Here is a 22,442-nt window from a genome sequence, read left to right on the forward strand (position 1 = left end):
ATGTTTTATTTATTTCTAGGAAAGAGAGAGAGAGACAGCGTGAGCAGGGGAGGGTCAGAGAGAGAGGGAGTCACAGACTGAAACAGGCTCCAGGCTCTGAGCTGGCAGTCAGCACAGAGCCCGACGCGGGGCTTGAACCCACGAACCGCGAGATCACGACCCAAGCGAAAGTCGGACGCTTAACCGACTAAGCCACCCAGGCGCCCCGTAAGTCTCCAGTTTTGTTTGAGGTGGAGTTGGGAAGTTGCCTGGTCTTTTAGTTAGGGGATAGGTATCTGAAGGATGTTTAAGTTTCATAAGCTTAGTTTCAACCTAATTTCTCGTTTAGTTGCACTTTGACTTCTGTTTCCAGAGTTTTGGGGGTCAGCAGTTCCCACGTCTTCTGAGAATTTCATGGTATAAGTCAAGTGGCTTCTTGGTTTTTCCCACTGTTGACTTGGGACATACTACTTTTAGGACTCTGCTGTGTCAGTTACCATTCCACATTTGCTTTTTTAATTCTCCAAATTTTGTCAACTGTTTTATTCTCCCCCTTTCTGTAGGGTTTTAGAAAAGAGCCAGTGTCACATGCACTGCAGTTAGGCAATTTTAAGTGAAGTCTCGAATGTCTCTTTCCATTTCACTTCTCCCCTGCCCTGCAAATTTCTGTCTCCTGCTATCTCTCCCACCCCTCCCCCACAATGTTTAGGTAACCATTTCGGTTCTGAGACTGAGTTCACCATAACTACTATAACTACTGTTTACTGGCTGTTTGTGGTATGTGCTCAGGCAGCTGACTTAATAGATGGCTGCCACAGGCGGGTTTTGAAGACAAAAGGAGTAAGTACCATTCAAATTTGGGCTTTTCTTATTTTTCAGGGAGCGCTGTTCATAAGATGCTGGTGGATAGGCAGTATATGGGTGTGTCTAAGCGGAAGTGTATCATATGGGGCGTGGCCTTTTTGTCTGATGGCACTGTCATAAGTGTGGACTCTGCTGGGAAGGTGCAGTTCTGGGACTCAGCCACTGGGACACTGGTGAAGAACCATCTCATTGCAAATGCTGATGTGCAGTCTATTGCCGTATCTGATGTGAGTATGGTCCCTGCTTTGAACAGTTCCTATACCACCTGGGGGATGAGTAGAGAAGGCCCATATCAGTAATGTGACACGGCGTTCCCTAATCCTCAGTGTTGCATTGGAGGAAGACGAGTTTAGGAAAATGCATCTGAAACCCAGGTAATCTGTTTGAACCCTCTTAATCTCCTAAAAACTAGTTAGAGAATATTCTCTAGATTAGTTAGCAGAGAGGTTTTCTTCAGACACTCCCCACATACAATTAATCCAGTCTGATTTAGATAGGCCACAAATATCCTAGAAGAATCTTGAGAGGTGCTGTTTTCCTCTCTTTGTTCAATTCTTCTCCTGCTTCCTATCTTGGGAAGTTAAGAGATAATTTTGTAGAGATTTTGAAAATACTAAATTTTTCCTATTTCAATAAGACTTAAGCAGACTTTTGTTAAACAAGTGTGACTCTTCCCTTTTTGTAACATGAATTCCTAATCAGAAACCTTTGGGTATTTTAGCAGTGGGGCATGGAAAGTGACTTTGAGATTTGCTGACTAAGATCCTTTGTCTTACTTTGAGGCTTATTTGCTCTTTTAAGCGTGCACATGTAATATCTAGTGTACAGATCGCTCATGCTTGCTTTTGTTGCTTGTAAATTTTTTCTATCCCACTTAACAGGTTTTCCATGAGACCATTTTGATGGGTCTTAAAGCTCTGTGAAACATTTAGATGTCACGTATAAGTGTAATGAAGAACAAGTTGATAGGAGCAGGAGAATTTTTATTTCTAAAGTAGAGTTTTGAGGCATGCGTGAATGGCTGTCAGTTAAGCATCTAACTTCAGCTTAGGTCATAATCTCATGGTTGGTGGGTTTGAGCCCCACATTGGGCTCTCTTTTGTCAGCACAAAGCCCACCTCAGATCCTCTGTCCCTCTGTCTCTCTGACCCTCCCCCCGCTTGTACAAGTGCTCTCTCTCTCAAAACTGAATGAACATTTAAAAAAAGAAAAAGAAATAAAATTAAAAAGATTTAAAAAATAAAAATAGTTTTGGTCCAAAATCGTTGTAATTATTAAACTTAAGACTTAATTACTAAGTTTTGTGCCATTAAAAAGTATTTTTAATGTTTATTTTTTGAGGAGGGGAGGGACAGAGAGAGAGGGAGACACGGAATCTGAAGTCGACTCCAGGCTCTGAGCTGTCAGTACAGAGCCTAACACGGGGCTCAAACTCATGAACCGTGAGATCATGACCTGAGCTGAAGTCAAATGCTTAACTAACTGAGCCACTCAGGCATCATGGTGCTGTTATAAAGTGTAATTACTCAAATATCATGCACTTGTTTCAAAGACCAAGGAAGATAGGAATATTTGCTACTATGTAACAATTACCAAAATACATTGTTAAGAAAGGGAGAGGAAGGCTTTGTATTAGATATTTGTATGTTTGATATTCTCTGTATATGTAGTTTTGCTGGCATATATACTTACAACATTTCTGAAAAGATTTAAAATGCTAATGGTAGGGGCGCCTGGGTGGCTCAGTCGGTTTGAGCATCTGACTTCAGCTCAGGTTATGATCATGTAGTTTATGAGTTCCAGCCCCACATCAGGCTCTGGGCTGTCGGCGAAGAGCCCGCCTCAGATCCTCTGGCCCCCTGTCTCTCTGCACCTCTCCCTCTCTCTCTCTATCAAAAATAAGCAAACATTTTTTAAAAAGGCTAATGGTAATTTTTAAAGGGGGAAATTGGGGCCGGCAGGCAGGAGGCAGGCTTAATTTGTACTGTATACCATTTTGCTGTTTGATCTTTATTTTACCATGTGCCTGTAATTACTGTATTGCATTGAATGTTAGGCACAGATGATTATAAGGCATGCCAAAATTTTGTTATCATGGGAAAGAAGAAGCCCTGCCAATTAAACTATGACAGTGCTTTTTTTAAAATGTAAAATTTCTATTTTGTAAGTGTATGATACAGACTATTATGATATAAACTCTAACACAATGCTTTTTTAAACATAGAATTTATATTTTACTTATTGAAGAGCTCCTTGAGACCTAAGCATACATTTTTATAGTGTTACTCTTGTGCATATATAACAAGGTAAGTGTGAATGAAATAAAGTGAATAAGGTTCTCCCAAAACTTCTTCACACGCACAGATGGACTCTGAATCCCCATTCACCTCCATCATCTGGGTCTGTGTTTCCCACACGTGCCTCCTAGCTGTCCATAGTGTTGGTAGATGATGCTCCGCTGTAGTCCCAATATTTTCTTTCAGGTTTTTGACAACCAGTCAAAAGTTGTTACTGTTTTAAGTAGGGTCCACACCCAGCTTGGGGCTCAGACTCATGACCCTGAGATCAAGAGTTGCAAGCTCAACTGACTACACCAGCCACCCATTCTGCATGTTTGATATTTGCTCTTTATTTGAAGATACTACATATATACAGGCTGACAGCTAGAAGATATCCTGATTTTAGAGATAATTAAATGTGGGCAAATACATGCCTGAGAGTCAGTGACCTGTAGTACTTTTTTTTTTTTTTTTTAAGAGGACAAATGTAATTATACAAATTCCAGCCCTCCAAATGCTCATCACACACTATGGACTAAGGCATACTTGGTTTTGAACTCTTCATAGAGTTTGGGAAGGATTAATTGGGTAGTGCATGTAAAGTGCTAAGTACAGGACCTGGCACATAGTGAGTGTGGTTTTGGCATTTTCATGTCGTTTTTGAAATTGATCCTAACTTCAAGGCTTCACTACACTTTCTTGCCAGAACAGTTGATTGTAGATTTTAAAAAAAATTTTTTTAATGTTTTTTATTTATTTCTGAGAGAGAAAAACATTGTGAGCAGGGGAGGGTCAGAGAGAGGGGGGGGACACAGAATCGGAAGCAGGCTCCAGGCTCTGAGCTGTCAGCACAGAGCTTGACGTGGGGCTCAAACCCACGAACCGTGAGATCATGACCTGAGCCGAAGTCAGATGCTTAACCAACTGAGCCACCCAGGCACCCCTGTTTGTAGATTTTTTTAAATGGATTTTCAGTGAGTGAAGACTGAATGGTGGCAAATACCCAGTCCTTCGATCTTCTTAGATGTCTTTCACCCTTATCAAGTAGGCAAGTACTGATTTCTTCAGAGTTGTAGGGAAGATTTGCTTTCATTTAGAGGTCAGTCTTGAGATTGTTTTTCTGTGTGAAACAGTCATTCTGTGATTAAATTATGACACTTACCTCTCCCTTTTCAGGTCAGTTTTCCCCTTGCTTTGTTCCCTCTGTGCCCTAAGACAGGCCTTTGCTTTTTTCCTTTTCAGTTCTTTTATGATTTCACTTGGGGAAGATGATGTGTGGAGTGAGTTAGAGTTATCTTTTTGGTCCCTCTGTTTAGGTGGGAATTTGTGCAAACTGTCCCTCCCTCCCCCCTATATATAAATGAACTGTTTAGTTGGATGTGGAGGATAATGTGTGAGTTCCTAAGCTGCTCAATATCTCCACTTTTCCTTGGATAATGGTTTTCAAATAGTATCCTTAGAGCAGGTGAGATAGGCTGGTTTGGGTTAACTTAACTGCTGTCTTTCGGATTTGCTTTCCTTCTCACCATCATGTGCCTATAAATTACCTCAAAGAGAGCTGGCACAAGATTGAGGTGGTGTGGTGTGACCAGAGCAAAGGCTTTGAAGGCAGATGGCCTTGTATCTTTGTCATATCTCTAGACCTCTTGAAATTCCAGTTCCTTACCTGTGTAAAGAGCTATTAAATGATGATTGGGGGAAGGGGAATAAAACCATTACTCATACAAACATGAAATGGAAATATCAGAGATTTTCTGTAACTCATTAACTAATGAGGAAACCAGTAAGATGTTACAAGCAGTTCAAAGGACAATTTCACAACCACAGAATTCTCTATGGCCATCAGGAATGCTGAAATGAGGGGCGCCTGGGTGGCTCAGTTGGTTGAGTGTCTGACTTCGGCTCAGGTCACGATCTCACGGTTCGTGGGTTCGAGCCCCACGTCAGGCTCTGTGCTGACCTCTAGCTCAGAGCCTGGAGCCTGCTTCAGATTCTGTGTCTCTTTCTCTCTCTGCCCCTCCCCTGTTCACACTCTCTCTCTCTGTCTCTCAAAAATAAATAAATGTAAAAAAATTTAAAAAAAAAAAGAATACTAAAATGAATTTACAAATTGTTGCAAGGCTCAGTGTTCACAGAGCAGTGAGCAGTTGCATTCCATCAAGCAAACTTGTTCTGCCTTGCTCTCGGTACTACAGTTTACAGGGTTGTAAACTGGCTCCAAGACAGTCAAAGAGCTCCGTAGACAAGGATAGCAGTACTTGTTATGCCCATTTCAAAGTCATTCACAGTTTTTCCTCGTAGGGCAAGTAGCCACTTAGCCTTGCAAGTTACTCAAGGACTAGAGATTATATGACGTATATATAGTTTTTAGCACAGCAAGTGTGTAGTTGATCCAGCTACGTATTCATGTGTGTTTACACATCTCATTTCTCTTAACTGGCTAACCTAGTCTTGGTACTGTTTGATTGGTTAGCTGCTGGTCCAGGTTCCTAGGTTTATCACTACCTTATCAAATATCCATCCTATTTTTTTCCCCTGCTCAAAGTTAAATGTATTTTTAAAAACTGGAGTTAAGATGAGAACAGTTTTGAGCGAATAGAGGAATTTTAAAAGTTGTGGACATACTGAGACCTTTTAAGAAGAACACAAATCACAGTATTCAACATCCTGGTAAGAGAGAGCCTAAAACTGAGGACCAGGCACTTGGGTCTTTGTGTGATACTCACCAGGCTACTTGCCTCCCTCCTCAGCCCACCCTCTCTTCATCCCTGAAAAGAAGGCAGTGAGCTTCAGAGTTTTGACTACAGTTTTGCAATTTTTCTTCCAATATTCCCAGTACTTTTTAAAAAAAGCATTTATGTACATAACAGACAATAGGCCATTTTAACCATTTTTAAGTATAATTCAGTGACATTAAGTACGTTCACAGTGTTGTGCAGCCATCACCTCTGTCCATTTTCAGAACTTTTTTATCACACAGAAACTGTACCAATAAAAAAATAACTCCTTTTTTCTCCCTTTTCCCAGGCCCTTTTATTCTTTATTCTACTCTCTATCCCTGTGAATTTGTATTCTGGGTACCCAATTTAAATGGAATCATATAATAATTGTTTTGTTTTGTTTTTTTGGTCTGGGTTATTGTACCTAGCATAATGTTTTCAAAGTTCATCCATGTTAATATCATTACCAGAATTTTCATCTCTATTTAAGGCTGAATAATGTTTCATTATATGTATATACTGATTATGTTTGTTTATTCATCTGTTGATGTGCATTTGGGTTTTCATCTTTTGGTTTTTGTGAATAATGCTGCTATGAACATTGGCACACATGTATCTGAGTCCTTGTTTCCAAATTTTTTGATGATATGTTTTTATTACTATTATATTTACTCCTAGGTGATCTGTTTTGTTGTTCTTTTAATGAGGTCTAGTTTGTGTATTTGAAAGCACTGTGACCGTTTGAGGTACACATTGTTAATTTTGTCAGTAGAGGGCACATTATTACCTGTGTATGAGCTTGTTCCTCTAATGGAATTGTCAGCTTCTGGAGTAAATAAACCCCATAATCTACCTTCCAGTTTTGGGCATAGGTTTTCCCCTAAGCTGTGCAGACAGAAAACCTCAGGAACATTTTTCAAACTGGGCCCTATTTTGCTCAAATGTACCTCCCTAATGATTTAATTTCTCAGCAAGAAGACAGTTTCGTGGTGGGCACAGCCGAGGGGACAGTATTCCATTTTCAGCTGGTCTCTGTGACTTCCAACAGCAGTGAGAAGCAGTGGGTGCGGACGAAGCCATTCCAGCATCACACACATGATGTTCGAGCCGTGGCCCACAGCCCGACGGCACTGATATCTGGAGGTAGGTTGCACTCTCTGCCAGGCTGCTGCTTTAACCAGCTCTGGTTATTTTCACATGGGAATTTTTTTTTTTTTTACTTTCTTTAATGTTTTTTATTTATTTCTGAGAGAGAGAGAGAGACAGCGTGAGCAGGGGAGGGTCAGAGAGAGAGGGAAACACAATCTGAAACAGGCTCCAGGCTCTGAGCTAGCTGTCAGCACAGAGCCCAAAGCGGGACTCGAACCCACAAACCGTGTGATCGTGACCTGAACTGAAGTTGGACACCCAACCGACTGAGCCACCCAGACGCTCCACATGGGACTTTTCCTAATTTTGCTGCCTTCCATTCTCTTCCCACTCCCACCTCAGGCACTGACACCCACTTAGTAATTCGTCCTCTCATGGAGAAGGTGGAGGTTAAGAATTACGATGCTGCTCTCCGAAAAATCACTTTTCCCCACGTAAGTACTGTCCCCTAGCCCCCACTGTTCCTCTGTCTTGAGTACAGCTTACGCTTCCTGGGCACATCTATAGGACTTGTGTAGTTACCTGCCTTCTTCGTTCTTCTGTTTGTAAGCGTCCTGTAAAAACATTTACAGGGGCCAAGAGATGTATAGCAACACTCCTAGTTCCCTTTCATTCCCTCTTCCAAATAGTTGTGGTTTAGGGGAGTTTTGTGGGGTTTTTTTTGTTTTTGCTTGTTTTTAAGGCTGAACTCTGTTCTGGGTGGGAGCATGAAAACCCAGGCCTCCAGTGTTCCTTTCTAGGTAAAAGGACATCTTCCCAAGTTAGAAACCCTTCTCTCTGCTACTTGCTTCTACGTTCCATTCAACCAGTAAACCTTCTACCTTCTCATTGTCTTGTGAATCTAGTCATTTCTCTTTATCTACACTGCCGTTATCCTGGTTTGAATCAGTGTCTTTTCTCAACTGGATTCACCTGCTAATGATCTTTTATTTCCATTTGTGCCATTTCAGCCTGTTGTCCATTGATCCGTTCAAAAACAGCTTTGCTCATCATTCCATGCTTAAAAACCTTTGGCTGGTGCTTCAGGATAAAGACCTAATTCCTTAGCATGGCTTCTGAAACCTGTCTTGGTCTGGCCCTGGTCCTCGAGCATCTTCTCTCCCCTCTCCTGTCAAACACATGCTGTACCTCATCCCCACCCCCACCCAGTTTAGTGTGCTGAAAGACTTTTTATTCTCTGTAATGCTCTCTTACCTTTGAGCTATTCCACATGGTATCCCTCTGCTTAGAATGTCGTGCCCTACCTTTTTTTTTGCCTGATTTGTCTTTACTAATGAACCTCATCTGGGGTCTTAGCTTTATGAGGCCAGGTTAGATATCCTTTCTACTTTTTGTCATTACATGCTATGCTTAGCCCTATTAATATTCTTAACACACTTGGTGCAACTGCCTGTTTAATTCTTTGTCAACCCTTTTAGACTACAAGCTTGAGGGCAGTAGCTGTGTTTTTATTTATCTTTATGCGCTTAGGCCCTAGGACAGCGCTGGCATATGGTAGTACTGAGGACATTTTTGTGAAATAGTTGGATTTCATCAGTAAAAAATGTGCAAGGATGTTGCTGCTGTATCTAGTACTGAGGCAGTAAATAACCCTGCTTATTTATTATTTTTCAATTCTTGGATACAGCGACGTCTCATTTCCTGTTCAAAAAAGAGGCACCTTCTCCTTTTCCAGTTTGCTCATCACTTGGAACTTTGGCGACTGGGATCTACAGTAGCAACAGGTACAGTGGAAGAAATTCTTTCCCACTAAAAGGACTGGAGAGAGAAGCAAGGGATTAGAATTGTAGTTGAAATTCTGCTTGTGGAAAAATGGAAGTAGTTTTTTCTGTCTTTAGCAACTTAAGGTTTTCATACCCATGGGACAGAGCAAAGGAGTTCTTCAGACTGTTAGAATCGTTAGCGGGTTACTGGGTCATATCCTAAAAGTTTAGGATTCTGTAAGGTGCTCTGCAGAGTATAGTGGAGGTGAGGGTTGCCCTGGGAGCAAAACAGGCTGCTGAAAATGACAAGATTTAGTATTGGGTGGTGACAGCCCTGCATGGAAAAGAAGGTCACATGGATCTTACTGGTATTATAGCCTAGTGACCTTTTGTATGACCTGTTGAGAAAATGTTTGGGTTCTGTTCTTTTATAGTAAATTAGAGGCTTTTGGTTTAGGTTCCAAAATGAGCAAATGAAGTTGAGGCCACATAAACCCCACTCCCACCCACCTTAATGCCTCACTGTATGTTGTACCTTCAGAGAATTAGTGATATACCATGGGCCACATCTGAGGTGCCTAAGTAGAAGCTAAGAAAGTACTCACTGCTTTCCTCTTTATTTAAAGCCAGAAAACTCCATTTACTATCTCAGACATTTTTATTTCCAGTGGTAGAGATTTCATTCTACCCAGGAATGACTTTTTAGAAGAAAAATGTACTAATAACATTTCTTTGAGAAGAAAAACTCAGGGAAATTTCTTGTTCCAGGAAAAAATGGGGATACCCTTCCACTTTCTAAAGATGCAGATCATTTGCTGCACCTCAAGACAAAGGTAAAGAAGTTTTAACTGTGTGTTCAGACTCTGAAAGTTTTCTCATTCTGAATTTTGAGGGCTACTTAGTTGACAGCATAAAACTATAAAATCTTCAATTATTTGAATGAAGTACTATGTAACAGAACTAGGTTTCCTATGAATATAAGTAAGGCATTCAGAGGGGCGCCTGTGTGGCTCAGTCGGTTAAGTGTCCGACTTCTGCTCAGGTCATGATCTCACGGTTTTTGGGTTCGAGCCCTGCATCAGGCTCTGTGCTGACTGCTCAGAGCCTGGAGCCCATTTTGGATTCTGTGTTTCCCTCTCTCTCTGCCTCTCCCCGTTTGCACTCTGTACCTCTCTCGCTCGCTCTCAATAAATAAATAAACATTAAAAAATAAGACATTCAGAATTTATTGGTGTGGGGATTTTTTTGTTATTATTATGCAAATAACTTGTATATTTTTATAAAATTGAAATGGTTAGAGTATACAGTGAAAAATAAGCCTCCTTGTTACCCGAATTCTGGTCCCACTCCCCAGAGATAATCACTGCCAATAGTTTCTTACATTTCCTTCCAAAAAAAATTTTCACCCATGTGTGCGTGTGTATATCCTTTCTTTCTACAGTAATGAGAATATAATATAACTTGCAGACTGCTTTGTGATTTCCTTTTAAATGTCTTTTTTTTCTTTAAGTTTTATTTTTTTTTAGTAATCTCTGTACCCAACATGGAGCTTGATCTCATGACCCTGAGATCAAGAATCACATACTCTTCTAAAAAAATAAAAATAAAAAAAAAAAAAATTAAAAAAAATTTAAAAAAAAAAAAAAAAAAAAAAAAAAATCACATACTCTTCCAACTGAGCCAGAGCCAGCCAGGTGCCCCTAAATATCCTTACTTTAATTACACAAATATTTGTAAATACAAGTTTACTATAAAAAATTCATATGCTATTCATAGATTATATTCTTGAGTGCCTCTTAAAATTCTTGGCCACTCTCCTAGAATAATTAATTAATTAGCTGTATCTTCTTCCAGGTATTTTTCTGTGTGACAGAGTGTATGTGTGTATATGTATGCATACATACATACATATATTTAGATACTTTGTGAGTTTTTCAAATTATGTAAACGTTACATTGAACTTTTCCTTTATTGTTCAGATTTATTTTGCTTATTATTTCTTATAGGTTATTAGGCAGGTATCATAAACAAAATGAAACAAAACCCAGAAAACTAGTATTCCAAGTCACCTGACCTTGAAAGGCTTACTGTTCTAAATGCTTTATTTTCTCACATTTCTAGTTAGGATTTAGTATGAAGCTATCTTTAAGGTACACAAAGGCCTGGGTGGCTCCGTTGGTTGAGCGTCTGACTTCAGCTCAGGTCATGATCTCACGGTTCGTGGGTTCAAGCCCCACATTGGGCTCTGTGCTGACAGCTAGCGCAGATCCTGGAGCTTGCTTCTGATTCTGCATCTCCCTCTCTCTCTGACCCTTCCCTGCTCATGCTGTGTCTTTCAAAAAAAAAAAAAAAGGGGGGCGCCTGGGTGGCTTAGTTGGTTAAGCGTCCAACTTTCACTTAGGTCATGATCTCGCGCTTTGTGGGTTCGAGCCCCGCGTCGGGCTCTGTGCTGACTGCCAGCTCAGAGCCTGGAGCCTGTTTCGGAGTCTGTGACTCCCTCTCTCTCTGACCCTCCCCTGCTCACGCTGTCTCTCTCTCTCTCCTAGAAATAAATAAAACATTAAAAAAAAAAAAAGAATTAAAAAAAATTAAAAAAAAATAAAACATTAAAAAAAATTTTAAATATACACAAAGGGCTGAGATAAGTTTGCAATATTCATAGACCTCTGTTCTTGTTTTTGGAAATCAAGCCACACCGTTCAGGGGCTGTACCTCTGAAATAATCCTAGTGACACATAGCATATGAGTGTCAAGATTATGTGTAGATGTTTGTGGTTATGTCTAGAGTGGCAATAGCTTGAGGATTTGTGTCATAGTGATCCTTGACATAATGAATTTTTTTGTGAATATTCATCCTGATTCCTAACATTGCCAGGGTCCTGAGAACATTATTTGCAGCTGTATCTCCCCTTGCGGAAGTTGGATAGCCTATTCTACAACTTCTCGTTTTTTTCTTTATCGGTTGAATTATGAAAATGACAACTTAAGCCTCCAAAGGGTAAGTGATAACCCACTGTCTGGTTGAACAAGAAAAAATCACTTAAGTGTGTGATTTTTGTGTGAAGTAGAACATACTGGATGTGAATCATGAAAAGTTATTTGGGGATACCTGTTACAAAACAGCATTTTATTTCCATTTTGAATTGATTATGTTTTTGGAGACATAGGGAAATGCTAGAAAGTGGCAATAAAGCTTAGACTTTTGAAGAGATGAAAGGGGGGATGAAAAGGTTACACTGGGCAGGTTAGTGTTCTGTGATCAGTTGGCTTCCGTAGCTAAAGGAAGCATTAATGTCATTTCAGCTTGGCTGTGATTATTTTTGATGGATTCTAGATCTTCTCTCTCTTACTGGTTTTTACTGTGGTTCACCCCAAGGTTTCCAAAATGCCAGCATTCCTTCGCTCTGCCCTTCAGATTTTGTTTTCTGAAGATTCAACAAAGCTCTTTGTGGCATCAAATCAAGGGTCTCTGCATATCATTCGGCTATTGGAAGGAAGCTTCAAGCACCTGCATACTTTCCAACCTCAGTCAGGTGGGAACTTGGTAACTGGCCAAGGAGACAGTTGTCAGTCTCTGATGTATCATTTTTTTTTTTCCTTTTAAACCTCATTCATTGTTGGGGCTCTCTAATGCTCTTTTCCACCCTGTAAATACTCACATGTTTGCAGTTTAAAGTAGGAGGAGGTATCTGGCACGTGAAAACGCTTGATAAGATCTGAAATGTTCCTTACACCTACTCTTTTCTCACTGGATTTTTGATTCCTTATTTGGGGCCAGAAATTTCATCACCCTTCTTAGAGTTTTGTTAGCAAAGCAAGAAGGAAGTTAAAATCAGCTATAATCCTGACACCCAGAAATAACTGCCATTAATATTTTGGTGTATTTATTTGTTTGTTTTAATTTTTTAAATGTTCATTTAGTTTTAAAGGAGAGAGAGTGTGAGTGGGGAAGGGGCAGAGAGAGAGAAACACAGAATCTGAAGCAGGCTCCGGACTCTGAGCTATCAGCACAAAATAAATGACAGTGTATTTTGAGTCTCTGTATATGTTATTATTAAAAAACTTAGACTCTAGGGGTGCCTGGGTGGCTCAGTTGGTTAAGCGTCTGACTTCGGCTCAGGTCATGATCTCATGGTTCTTGGGTTCGAGTACCGCATTGGGCTTTGTGCTGACAGCTAGCTCAGAGCCTGGAGTCTGTTTCAAATTCTGTGTCTCCCTCTCTCTCTGACCCTCCCCTGCTCACGCTGTCTGTCTCTCTCTCTGAGAAATAAATAAAATATTTAAAAAAGAAAAAAAAAACAAACTTAAACTCTGTATTTTGCATTTAGCATCCCTTAAAATTAGGCTCTGCATTATAGATATTACTTTATTTGTTGTTCTTCCATCTTTTGTCCTCTTATAGTCAAGCTGGTTTCTTCACAGCCCTCAAACCTGTGTATTCCAGTGCTTGTCACTTAGCTCATGTTGTTCTCCATCCTTTTCTACCCACTTCAACCATTCTTTAGTATCTGGTTTATATCTTGTTATAAAGCTTTTTCATCCTTTGGGGGTGTTGTATGCAGCACATATTTTGGCATATAACATCACTGTTTGATTTTTAACCCACGAGTCGTCATTTTGCCAGATTGGTTTAAAATCCCTTGATGACAAAGATGGCTCATATGTGCCCATGCTCCCTTAGTGTTAAATATACAGCAGGTACCCAATAAATTAAAGATAACGCGTCAAGCCTTTTGAGCTTGCTGTTTGTCCTTAGCTTTGATTAAAAATCGTTTGGTATGGGGCACCTGGGTGGCTCAGTCGGTTAAGTGTCCGACTTTGGCTCAGGTCATTAATCTCATGGTTCGTGAGTTCGAGCCCTGTGTCAGGCTCTGTGCTGACAGCTCAGAGCCTAGAGCCTGTTTCAGATTCTGTGTCTCCCTCTCTCTCTGACCCTCCCATGCTCTCTCTTTCTCTCAAAAATAAACACTAAAAAACATATTTCAAAAACCATCTGGTAGGAAAGGAGTTTGAAACAATTAAAATACAGACTTTAGGTAGCTGTTGTCTTGATTCTCCATTTCTGTAGTGGACAGTGTCTCACTCAGGCTTGAGCAAGTGACGCCTTCAGATTTATCTCTGGCTCCTCTTTACATGAAGGATGGCTAATTAAATGAAAATAGTAAACTAATATGTAGGACTTATTTGCAAAACTATCAAGAAGTTATCCAGTTGTGATTTAAAAGTTTTGGGGCGCCTTGGTGGCTCAGTCAGTTAAACGCCTAACTTCGGCTCAGGTCATGATCTCATGGTTTGTGAATTGGAGCCCCACATCCGGCTCTGCACAGGCAGTGCAGAGCCTGCCTGGGATTCTTTCTCTCCCTCGCTCACTGCTCCTGTCTCACTTGCACTCTATCTCAAAAATAAACTTAAAAAGAATTTCTCCCTCTTAAAAAAATAATAAATAATAAAATAAATAAATAAAAGTCTTAATTGACATTTGGCACCATATTCAGCCCAGGGCTGGCTGTGGACACAGAATTCAGAGATTAATTGTTGTTCTTTCTGCATAGGGACAGTGGAATCCATGTGTCTTTTGGCAGTCAGTCCAGATGGGAATTGGCTAGCTGCATCAGGTACCAGTGCTGGAGTCCATGTGTACAACATAAAACATCTAAAGGTAAGCATAGGTTTTAGTAGTAGGAAACAGGAGGAAGTTAGCCGTGCAGTTAAAAGACTCAAGGCAAATTGGTATGACCTGGGAAATGACCAGACCTTTTTTTTTAAACTAAGAATTTTCCCTGTTTTATTTGTTTGGAGCCCAAAATCATAATCTGCAACATTAAAGTCAATCAGTTGAACAGTGAAAACACTCTTGTACAAAATTTTGAAATCAAGGATTTGTGGATGATGAATTCATATCCAGGTTATTTCTATCTTATGGTGAGGAAAATTCTGATTTACCTGGATGAATAGTTGCAGATAGTAACACTTTCTTTTAACAGCTTGCCTCATAATCTCAAGGTATTTTTAAATTAAACAGAAGTTTGACAGAGGAATAACAGGAAAGTACTTTTCCATTAATCAGTAATGACCTTGTTGACAGTTCACACATTGAATTACTAATGATCCCTTACAGGTTTTCATCTTCATTATAAAAATCAGTTAAGAACTACCCACAACTTGCAGTAAGCATCAAAAGGTTATAGAATGATACCAAACTGCAACATTTAGTGTGATTTTGTCTATTAACTGCATAACTTAATCTTTATGACATTGTGGCATGGAGTGTGTACTGCTCTTTGAGCTTTGCCTGACACTGTGTAGTGGTGCACGTGTCTTGCAGCTGTACATAATGTCCATATCGAGGCATTAGTTTCCTTTAAAGTGTAGACAGATTCCTTGTTCAAAGATGTTTTTATGAGCAATTCATACAGATGAGAGAGAGCACCAAAACCTTTACTCTGAAGTTTTCTGCAAATGCTATCAGTTGTGGAAGTGTTATTTTTTTGTTTTTAATTTTAAACAACATTAAGGTTTATTTGTGGGAATTTCCATAGAACTCTTGGAGTTCTAAGGAACGCTATTTAAAAACAAGTGACCTAGACCATCAAATCTTTCCTGAGAAAAGATATATAGGGTTATCTTTTGTGTCTGTTAATTGTTCTCAGCTCCACTGCACGGTACCTGCCTATAACTTCCCTGTGACTGCTCTGGCTATCGCCCCCAATACCAACAACCTTGTCATTGCTCACTCTGACCAGCAGGTAAGAGATCCCAGAGCTTTCTAATTCCTTTCTGCTGAATAATAACTAAGAAGCTAAGATAATGACCATTTTGGAGGAGTTTTTATTTGAAAGTACTGGATAAAATATAGGTAGTTTTCTCCCGTATGAAGTAAAACTTCGTGTATAGTCTGGATGCATTATAGGCCAGTAATATCCTTTGGCTTGATGGGCACTTTGGAATGGTGAAGCAATGAGATTATAAAGAAGTACAGGAAGGAGGAGCAGTTTTTAAGTACTCACTTTACTGATTTTTTTTAGACTATAGATGACATAGACCCAGGGTGTAGGATGGAATAAGGTCCTAAGCGTTGAAATGACTAAAAGATCATGTATTTCACCTTCAGTTTTGAAATAATGAAATCAGGCCATAGTGAAGTCTGTTATCTAGAACAGACTTGCCAAAATGAGTGCATAGCCTACTGCTTTTTTCCATACCAAATTGTAAGAAGATCTTTAAAATATCTGAGTTACGGGGCACCTTGGTGGCTCAGTCCATTGAGCATCCAACTTCTGCTCAGGTCATGAACTCGTGGTTTGTGAGTTCAAGCCCCGTGTCAGGTTTTGTGCTGACAGCTCAGAACCTGGAGCCTACTTCAGATTGTCTCCCTCTCTCTGTTCCTCTCCTGCTTGTACTCTGTGTCTCTTTCTTTCAAAAATAAATAAAGATTTAAAAAAAATTTTTAAATATTTGAGTTACAGAACACATTGTGAAATGATCAATACTTATATATCCTTATCCGTAAAACAGGCATAATACCTTCCTCACTGAGCTATTGGAAAGATTAAGTATGATCTCATACATGCACATACGTGTGTGTTCTATTTAGAAAATGAAACCTCTCATTTCAGTTTTCTGGGTTTTTGTCCTTGACCAGAGTCTGAAAGATTAGTGAAGCCACATGCTTGTCTTTGTTACACATAATGTCCACCTGATCCCTTTTCCTGGCAGTGGTCCCTTAAGGGCTTCAGTTATTAAAGCTAGTGAGAAATTTTTTGTATCTGTTAGATTAGCAGAGATCAGTAAAGTCGATAATACATAGTGCTGGGAAGACATGTTGAGATATGTAAAAAAAAAAAAACTTAAATCCACATAACCTTTGATTCAGAAGTTCCCATTCTAAAAGTTCTTCCTATAGATATAAACCTTGAGTTGTGCAAAAAGACATTGATATCGAGATCATCATTGTAGCCTTGTTTGCAGTAGTGAAAGATTGGAAATAAATTAAGTGCCCATTAAACAGATGAGATTAAGTAAATCATGGTACATCCAAAGCGTGAATGGCTGTTCTTTAAAGTGAATGTGTTCTTTCAGGGGGCAAGAGTGATATTCAGATATCACTCTTGATATTTAGACACTTTAAATATTTAAATTTAATATTTAAATTTAATATATTTAATTTAAATATTTAAATAGATATTTAGACACTTTAAAGTGAATGTGTTCTTTAAGGAGGCAAGAGTGATATTTAGATATAGTTATTGGTATCGACATGGGTCAGGCTCCATGATATAATGCTAAATGAAAAATGAAACATTCAGAATAGAGTATATTGTATGCATAAAATATCTGGAAAGATGTAAATAAGAAATAGGCTGCTTTTGAGGCACCTGGGTGTCTCAGTTAAGCGTCGGACTCTTGATTTCAGCTCAGATCATGATCTCTTGGTCTGAGCCCCACTCTGCCCTGTCAGTGCACATCCTGCTTGGGATTCTCTCTCCACCTCCCCTGCTTGCTCTTTTTCTCTCTCAAAATAAATAAACTTTAAAAAGAACGAAATAGACTGTTCTTGGGGAAGAGAGATGTCAAGATGACAGGGTGACCTTTCACTATAAACCCTTCTTAATTTTTTTTTGTTTTTTTTTTTAATTCATTTCTGAGAGAGAGCGTGAGCAGGGTAGGGTAAGAGAGAGAGGGAGACACAGAATCTGAAACAGGCTCCAGGCTCTGAGCTGTCAGCAGAGCCTGACACGGGGCTCGAACCCATGAACTGTGAGATCATGACCTGAGCCAAAGTCAGACACTCAACTGACTGAGCCACCCAGGCGCCCCACATTATAAACCTTTCTGTGCTGTTTTAATTGTTTACTGTTCCATAGTTTACCTTAAAAATGTTTTACTTAAAAACAGTAGAAAGCATAAAGCTGAGTGTGATATATATAGTCAGGTTTTGTATAAATATTTTCTGTTTAGGAATGGGGGATACTCTCCCAGGTTTTCTGGGTACTAGCCTGCATTTCTTCTGTATCATATCCTTCCTCAGGTATTTGAGTACAGCATCCCAGACAAACAGTATACAGAGTGGAGCCGGACCATCCAGAAGCAAGGGTTTCATTACCTTTGGCTCCAAAGGGATACTCCCATCACACACATCAGTTTTCATCCCAAGAGACCAATGCACATCCTTCTCCATGATGCCTATATGTTCTGCATCATTGACAAGTCACTGGTGAGTTCTTTACCACTACTACCTGTGCTCACACTGATTCTTCTGTACTTAGTAATTTTCAGAGTTCTAAAAGCAACAAGGACAATGAGTTAAGAGAGGGAAAAAATCAATAAAATTGTTCTGACATATTCTTTAGATGAGAGGAACTTTTGTTTTGCAGATTTCTTTATTTTCATTCCCAGGCCTTTGAGGCTCCCAGGGTAGGGAGAGGCCCTTGTGTACTGGTTTTTGCTGATTTTGACCATTTCTCTGCTTTGCCTGTGAACATACAAACTTAAGTAGAAATGTGATTACGTCAGTATTCAGAAGATAACCCTCATGGGGAATACCATTGATTGGGCTGAATCACGTTTGTACCCTGGGGTGACTGAACAGCACAGTTTTATCAAAGGAGACACAGGCTGAGGTCTTGACCACTTTTGCCCCTTGCCTGAATATGCTGAAACACTGGAATCTTGAGGAGCTGGTCTTAATGTCTTGAAGCCCAGCCAGGAAAATTCTTTTCTTCATGGCTATGATGTAGGTGGGATGTGAGCATTTTCAGTTCTAGTTTCCAGCCTCTGCTGGCTGCTATTTTGATTCACCCCAAATTTATATGTCTTCTCTGGGCAGATACTTAATAATTTCTAGGAGCACCATGAGCTGTGGCCATGCCTGTAATGCACTTTAGGCTTAGGTTACCATTAACAGTGTTTTGGTGTATCTGTAAAGGTGGGGGTGGAAGGAACCCTGGGGAAAGCAGCAGATGCTCTCAAGGAGGTGTGCATGATGTGTCACTGGAACTCATCTCGTGGACCCTGTGTCCTCTGGGCGTGGGAAACAGAGCTGGCTGACAAGTGCCTTCTGCAGGATGAGTGATACAGGAAGGGCCTCTCCCACTCATTTGCCTCTTTGTAACTCAGCCCAGGGCTGTCCATATTTTTTTGTCAAGCATTGGTGATAAGTCCATCACTTCCTCATGCTGGGCAGAGCTATTTCCCAAGGAAGTCAGAGATGAAATATCACTTGCTTGGCCAGAGGCCATCTCTTGAGGTGTCAGTGACATCAGTGGGGGTGGTTGGTGTTTTGGTTTTGGCCTGGGGAGAAATTTAGTCACTTGGCCTGTCCGTGATCTGGTTGGAGGAAGAGTCTAGAAAGCAGACCCTGAATGGGCTGAGCTCCTGCAGATGCCAGTTTGTTCCTGTCTCACAAAGTGTTACTGACAAGACTGGCCAGAAGCCCCATCTGGGCCATTTGATCTTGCTGGAATAGAGTACCACGCTCTTTGCTTCATACTCCCACCCTTTACAGTATAGCTGGAAGAGTGGCTACAGCTTTCTTACTGAAGTAAGGAGAGCCAGGGAGATAGTAAATGTCTAATATGATGGTTAGAAGGTGGTGTTTGCCTGAAAAATCACTGTAGTCCTTTGTTCTGTAGAAGCCCAATAAAAATAACAATTTAAACAGTATGTCTTTGTCTTTTTAGCCTCTTCCAAATGACAAAACCTTACTCTACAATCCTCTTCCTCCCACGAACGAATCAGATGTCATCAGGAGGCGTACCGCCCATGCCTTTAAAATGTCTAAGATATATAAGGTAAAACATCTTGCATTATATTCTAGACGGTTGCTTCTTTGTGATATTATCAAAATGTAATAAGCTCCACATTATACAGACAAGAGCTCCCTCATTTTATATGCAGAGTACCTGGTTTTGGGGAGACAGGTACCTTTCTGAGGATATCTGTTCCATATGTTTGTATTTTCATTATCCTTGAGGTGATTAGAGGCATGCACATCATACTTCCCCAAAACGAAATACATAGGTAGTGAGAAATTATATTGGATTTTCAGTGGTGTTTTTGTGTTTAAAACTGGCCTTGAGGGCCGCCTGGATGGCTTAGTCGGTTGGGCGTCCGACTTTCGCTTAGGTCATGATCTCGCGGTTGGTGGGTTCGAGCCCCGCGTCGGGCTCTGTGCTGACTGCCAGCTCGGAGCCTGGAGCCTGTTTCAGTCTGTGACTCCCTCTCTCTCTGACCTTCCCCCTGCTCACGCTGTCTTTCTCTCTCTCTCCTGGAAATAAATAAAAATCTTTAAAAAAAAAAAAAAAAAAACTGGCCTTGAAAGATTGCTTCTTTTTTTTTAATGTGACTTCAAAGTGGAGAATGTTCCTCAAGATAAATTTCAGGCAAATGGAAGTCATTGAACTCGTTGTGACTTTTCCTTTCTGGGCTAAGCTTTTCGTTGTATATGAAACAGATATTCATTGAACTTATGATACTACAGCTGCTTGTGCCAGCTCCAAAGTTCCATTTTCATGCTTCTCAGATTAGAGTTCCTTGGGTGTCCTGGAACATTTTCTCCAGGGTCTGCAAGAATTTTTTTTAAGAGGGACATCTGTAAATTATTTAAGTATGATTAATTTCTTGATTCATTTGTAACTTGCTGTTTGCCAAGAATCTAGGCTCCAAAGCAGTCAGTGTCTTGATTCCTAAGACATTATGGAACAGATGTTCTATATACAAAAACATGAAAAATCTTGTTGAAATCTTTTATTTTTAGTGAATTCAGTTAAAAGTTCTCAACCTTGGGGTGCCTAGCTAGCACACTCAGAAGAGCATATATGACTCTTGATCTCGAGGCCGTGAGTCAGAACCGCACATTGGGTATAGAGATTACTTTTAAAAAATCAAAAATAAAAACATAAAGCCCCCAACTTTACCAACCATTTTGAGTCCTAAGGCAGGAAGGATTGTCAGAGATTTTGATTACTCCAGCCTTGAAAGAGGCTGACCTTTTATCTCTAGTTTGTTCAGGACTAGCCCTGGTGCCTAACTCCTGGTAGAGTCATTATCATCTCTCTACAGCCTCTGCTCTTCATGGATCTTTTGGATGAAAGAACACTGGTGGCAGTAGAACGGCCTCTGGATGACATCATCGCTCAGCTCCCACCACCCATCAAAAAGAAGAAATTTGGGACCTAGACTAGGGCACGATCTGTGTCCTTCCTCGAACTGTCTGCCCTGTTTGTTTTCACAAATCATGATAATAAAGCAAAGTTATTCTTTAGGACTAGTCATTATGAATGTTATCTTCCAAAATAATGGACAGTAATTTCCCTTCATTGACTCAAGTAAGTGGAAATTCCAAGGTACTTGTAGTTGGGATAATGTTCTAAGCAGCTACAACTTCGTCCAACTTTTTCACTGTCCTCTTTGTTCTTTAGACCACAATCTCAGAGCAAAAAAGATGGTTCTTATCTTCTCTTCCCTAACACATGCCTGAGGCTTCAGAGGGCTGATGACCTTCACTGTCTGCCAGCCTCCTGCCTGCAGCCAGTGCAGAGGTGTGGGGACCTGCCCAGCATTGCCCTAGAGGGCAGGGGAGCTATGCTTGTTTGCTCAAGATAGCTTAACTAGCACTGGTGATAATCAGCCTTATGTTTCAAGGAAGAATTTTAACTGCAGTGCTCCATCTCAAAAACGGATGCCTTTGGCCTCTGGCAGTCAGCTGTTTATTTTATTTAAAGGGAAAAACAATCAGGGGTGCCCCGGTCACTCAGTCAATTAAGCATCCTACTTCAGTTCAGGTCACGGTCTTGCAGTTTGTGGGTTGGAGCCCCACATTGGGCTGTCTGCTGTCAACACAGCCCACTTCGGATCCTCTGTCCTTCCCCACCACCTCACCCCCCTGCCCGTCTCCCACTCTCTCTTGCTCTCTCTCTCAAAAAAAAATAATAATAATAATGGAAAAAATCAGGCTTTGGGATACCAATTTCATTAACCATCTTTCACCTGATAAATATGCACATATATATGTATACATATATGTGTTATATACATAATAGAATATGCTGTATATTTTATGTATTATATATGTGTATATATATAATATATAATGTGTCAGTTTCAAAGATTAAGGAAACACTGGGCAGGGATTTTTGTTGAGAGTAGACATGGAGGTTGGGACCCGAAAGCCTGCCATATATTTTACCTATTTTGTCTTCTACTGTTTTGACATTGTTATTATCATGGGTATTATCAACTGACTAGTTTTAATGTAGTCTTTCAAACTAGAAAGTGAAGAACTCTAGTTAACCCGAACCAAGGAGATCAATTTCTTTCCCATCTCAGTGGATGTATTCTGTTGCATGCCTGTGGAAATCCAGTATGTGTGGTTTTTGTTTGTTTGGTTTTGGTATGGAGGGCTGTGGTACAGGCAGAGAAGGAGATGGATTCTGATGACATCATGAGTAAAATGCTGGTGAGAAACACTTTTGCTAAGATAAAGCCCATCCTCCAGCCTGGAAAGGGACAATAAAACATGAGAATTTACAGTAGATATGCGGGAAGAGAATTAACAGAGAAGTAATGAGAGAAGCAAAGCCCAGTACTTTATAACATAAAGGACAGACTATTTCAGGTTTGCTAAGAGGAAGTAGATGAAACATGGTTTATAATGGATGCCACTTCTCTGCCCTGCCTGCTCAGGTATTGTGTGTGTGTGTGTGTGTGCGTGCGCGTGCATGTGTGGTTGTTTTTTATAGTAATAGAAA

The 22,442-nt window shown here is 40.2% G+C and overlaps 1 protein-coding gene and 1 non-coding gene across 5 annotated transcripts in view; both read left to right on the plus strand.

Annotated features, from left to right (window-relative positions):
* The window catches only part of UTP4 (UTP4 small subunit processome component), a 31,188-nt gene extending 10,232 nt beyond the window's left edge, over positions 1-20,956 (plus strand). For all 4 annotated transcript variants that reach the window (XM_039222271.1, XM_039222265.1, XM_039222256.1 and 1 more), the window contains exons 6-17: positions 859-1,070; positions 6,814-6,985; positions 7,334-7,425; positions 8,619-8,715; positions 9,463-9,527; positions 11,570-11,692; positions 12,071-12,227; positions 14,247-14,353; positions 15,345-15,440; positions 17,723-17,908; positions 19,374-19,484; positions 20,755-20,956. In XM_039222271.1, coding sequence (XP_039078202.1) covers positions 859-1,070; positions 6,814-6,985; positions 7,334-7,425; positions 8,619-8,715; positions 9,463-9,527; positions 11,570-11,692; positions 12,071-12,227; positions 14,247-14,353; positions 15,345-15,440; positions 17,723-17,908; positions 19,374-19,484; positions 20,755-20,871 — 1,535 coding nt within the window. In that variant the 3' untranslated portion in view covers positions 20,872-20,956. The remainder of the gene's footprint in view (positions 1-858; positions 1,071-6,813; positions 6,986-7,333; positions 7,426-8,618; positions 8,716-9,462; positions 9,528-11,569; positions 11,693-12,070; positions 12,228-14,246; positions 14,354-15,344; positions 15,441-17,722; positions 17,909-19,373; positions 19,485-20,754) is intronic.
* On the plus strand, positions 4,988-5,072 carry TRNAR-UCG. Its single transcript has one exon. It is a non-coding gene; the product is annotated as a tRNA-Arg (tRNA).
* Positions 20,957-22,442: the final 1,486 nt, after the last annotated feature.

Source organism: Hyaena hyaena, unplaced genomic scaffold (genome assembly GCF_003009895.1).
Source record: "Hyaena hyaena isolate Hyena2069 unplaced genomic scaffold, ASM300989v1 scaffold_18, whole genome shotgun sequence".
NCBI lineage: Eukaryota > Metazoa > Chordata > Mammalia > Carnivora > Hyaenidae > Hyaena > Hyaena hyaena.